At 37.9% G+C, this 4,050-nt stretch overlaps 1 protein-coding gene across 1 annotated transcript in view; it reads right to left on the reverse strand.

The window, feature by feature from the left end:
- Window positions 1-3,217: 3,217 nt before the first annotated feature.
- The window catches only part of LOC106528841 (dehydrogenase/reductase SDR family member 11), a gene marked incomplete in the record, with an annotated part of 7,913 nt that continues 7,080 nt past the window's right edge, over window positions 3,218-4,050 (reverse strand). Inside the window, 1 exon segment of the mRNA XM_014024111.1 lies at window positions 3,218-3,360. Coding sequence (XP_013879565.1) covers window positions 3,301-3,360 — 60 coding nt within the window.

Below are 4,050 nucleotides of genomic sequence, written 5' to 3' on the forward strand. Positions count from 1 at the left end.
AAATTTTTGTTTCATTTGAGAAGCTGAGAATTGTTTGACATAAGAGAAATTCTTGACATTCTTTAAAAATGACATTGTGTAAATAAAGGACTGTTTAAGGCAGATTCTGTAATACTTCAAGTTAGTTTCCCTTTTTTCTTCCTTCTTTGCTTTTGAAATTGTCTGATAATGTTCTTTTAAACTAAGAGTTGAACTCTTTGCTGCTATTTGAGATACCTGTCCTCTCTAAACACATTTCAGCGTGTCAGAAAATGTTTCAGTCTTTGTGAGCCTACAATTAATTCAGTGCAATTCAGTGTATTTATTTAGTGCCAGGTCACTAGACTGCTGTGTTGTCTCAGGGCACAGTAGCCTACAAGAAACAGCATTTTAAAAAGAACAATAGCTACAATAAAAATAATTATATCATTAGCTTCAAATATACTTCATGTTCATTTGATGGATTTCAAAATAACATAGTCGCTCTGTGGTGCTGAAGCTTGTAAGCCCCTCTGTTGCAGGCATGTCACTGATTCTTGAAACTTTGGCAAAAACATGTCCCAGTACAAAAAGAGCTCATTTCTGTTAGAAATAATAGCATTTTCGTAAATACATTGATCTAGGTTATACAAGGGTCCTTTGCACAAATGTAAGATTGTTTTATTTTTTTTATCTGCTTTTATTTAATGATCATCTGCTGGCATACTGCCCACAAAAGCACTTGTCCTCAGACAGGAGATATTTAGTTCAACTTGATAAAAAAAATAATAATAATAATCATTTAACTGAATCATAGTTTTACCACATGAGTCAATTGTAATGTGTATTAAAATGAACAGACTGTGAATTTTGAYCAATATTTACTATAATTTTATGGTTGCTCAATGTGTCCCACATATTTGTCACCACTGTCATATATTTATAAAAAACTATAAAATCTGGCAACTACAAGGTCAACTAAATTTCTGAGGACCCTATTTTTAWATCTTCAGCTCTACTGCATACTTCAAGATCACTAAAGGGCGGCTGTAGTAGAGTGGTTAGGGGAGTCCTGGAACCGGAAGGTTGCTGGTTCAATCCTCGTCCAGTCAACTCAGTCGTTGTGTCCTTGGGCAAGACACTTTATCCAACTTGCCTACTGATGGTGGTCAGAGGGTCCATTGGCACCTGTGTATGGCAGCCTTACCTCTGTCAGTGTGCTCCAGGGCAGCTGTGGCTACAATTGTAGTTTGCCATCATCAGTGTGTGTGCATGGGTCTGTAGTGTGAAGCACTTTGAGTGTCCTGGATTAATAGAAAGGTGCTTTATAAGTACAGTCCATTTACCATTTAAAGCTCCTGTAAATTTACTATTTTCTCTTAAAGAGCTGATGACACGGTTTAATTCTATGTGATTTTTGGATTAAAATTGAACATGTTAAAATAGATGGTTCTGAGATGTTACAAGTCAAATAGACTTATTTTTGTGTAAATATCCAACAMTTTAAACAGCTCCGCTGAGGAGCTGAATTCAACAGACGCCATGTTGTGACAGAGTGCCAGAAAGCTAAGCGCATAGCTAACAGCAATAACAGCTGTACACTCACGGTGGAAGCGGTTGAACTGTGGTGGAATCACCAGCCTGTTCCAGCTCACAAGAAAGTACTGYTGCTGAGGCCCTCTTTTGCATGTGACTAACCTGTTTGTCCAGGTGGAGGCAGTGCTTATAAGTCTGAGTTCACCTGAACCTCATCAGACTGAAGAAGTCTCTTGGAGGAGAGACGAAACTTTCCACTAAAAAAGAACCCATCCAGAGGACCTACTTTTTTTTTCTTACCTGGATGCATCAGAACCGAATCACGATATTTTTACAAGGTTTAGATTTTGTATAATTATCAGTGTGCATTGCCAATGCAATGCACACTATTGTGATTCGTTTCCCATCCAAGTCATCTCAACTTTGCCATGCTTCTCCTCCTGCATACTTTGTCCTAGAGCTGCCATTGTAATTCATATCTGTAAAGGCCTTGTGCCAAATGATGGCTATGCCTTTTGGTGCCTGTAAAACTTATATTAATATAATATGAATATAAAATGAATATAATAATATTTTTGAAATATTAATGTTTAATAAATTATGATGACAGTCAATGGAGCCTTGTATTGGTCCAATACTGCCCCCTGCTGCATCTACACATTATGGTATTGCACCACAGTTTCATGATATTTAAACTCAGTAGTTCAGTGATTACAATATTAATATGATTGTATTTTGATGTTTTACTGTAATACTGTCTTTATGTTGTCCTATTGCTGTAATATATTCCATTTAAGTGTCAATAATTGCATTGGCAAGGTAATTTTTTTCTGTATACATACAATGCAATCCCTGGGATTGTCCTCTGCCACATCTCCTATAGTCTCATGATGAGCACTGTGGGCTTTCATGCGGGAGATCAGGGTTCAATCCCAGCTATGAACAAACACTTTAATTCAAACCACAAATTTTCAGATTATATTGTCACACCATTACACTCAATGGTTCAGTGTTTACAATAAAAATATGATTTTATTCTCATGCTTTACTATAAAATTGTTTTAATACTGCTCTATTGTTGTAACATTATGCAGTTTAGTGTCAATAATTGTATTGGCAATGTGGCCTCTTTCTGCACACATACAAACCAACCCCTGCCACCACCTTCTGCCACAACTCCACGGGTCTAATGGTCTGTCATGGACTTTCATGTGGGAGATCAGGGTTCAAAACCCGGCTAATGCAACTTTAAGAAAAAATCTCTTCAAACTTCATATTGTCGCACAATTACCTTAATTCTAAACACTTGCTGATGTGACAGGCACAAGCTGGTATAGAAAACACATTTGAACTTGGTCAAAGTTCATTCTGCAAGTGCAATGCTGCAGGCAATGACTTGCTACGTGGCAATGCACACTTGTTTTTACATCGTAAAAACCCATGTCTAGTTTTAATTGCATTTGGATAGGTTAGTTCACGCACAAACTTTAAAGAAACCTCTTGGTGTTTATTTAGGAGGATACGTTTCATTTGACTCCTGGCTCGATCTGACGTTTCAGCCTTAAAATATTTCTTTAAAACGTTGTGTGTTGCAGAAGTTCTCCAGCAGAAGTGTGACGCCTCTGTAGCTCCAGGCTCTTCCTCTGGGCTTAGTGGTGAATTCAACCTGAACCTCATTACCATGGTTCATATTTTAAAAGTAAATGTTCTTCATTTTTAAGAGTAATGATGGAGAGATGCAAACTTTATTTTGAAATCAGACATGTATTTGTGATTCTGGTTGTTACATTGATTGACCTGGGAGAATCATTCAGTAATTAAATTCACACTGTGCTCCTCTACCGGTCTTAACATAACATCTCCAACCTGCAGGAAAAAGATGGCGACAGTAAAACTGAAAGCTTCAGACATGATGACATAAACAGAAGGAAAAAAAAAACAGGCCAATACCTGCACATGAGGAGGAGCACTCAGGACATAGATGACAGCATTGGCAACGTCTATGGCTTCCAGAGCCTGATGGAGAGAAACATGCCCAGTTTTAGTCCTCATTTGGATAATTACTAATAAAAAAACATAAAATACAGTTGTAAAGAAATCTGTGATCAATAAATTGAAGTCTAAACAAAATAGCAGAAAACCAGTTGATTCRAAAAAGGTTTTATTCTTGTCTCAGCTCCAGCAGCTCCAGCAGCAGTCAGCAGGCCTCAAAAAACCTTGGGCCTTATCAGAACAGCAACAATAACAGACAGATGATCTCTGTGCTGCACACAGACTGATGAATAATGATAAATCAACTTCTTAACATCTCTGACTTCCTGCTCAGACAGCTGGAGTTGGTACTTTTCATGTCAGACGTTAGCCTGGCCCTTGCCTTCCTACGCAGCTCTGCTCAATTCTAGTTTCCCTTCTCTGCTCCGTCTGGCATTTCTCCCATAGAGAAGGATTTCACTGGCAGATTTTTAGCCGAACCAATCAGAGAACAGAACGTCAATTTTCTGAGCAGTGTCTGCTTGTAGTTTATTTCACCTGGGCCAATCAGCAAACAGAAGACTG

This window comes from Austrofundulus limnaeus, unplaced genomic scaffold (assembly GCF_001266775.1).
Source record: "Austrofundulus limnaeus strain Quisiro unplaced genomic scaffold, Austrofundulus_limnaeus-1.0 Scaffold407, whole genome shotgun sequence".
Taxonomy (NCBI): Eukaryota; Metazoa; Chordata; class Actinopteri; order Cyprinodontiformes; family Rivulidae; genus Austrofundulus; species Austrofundulus limnaeus.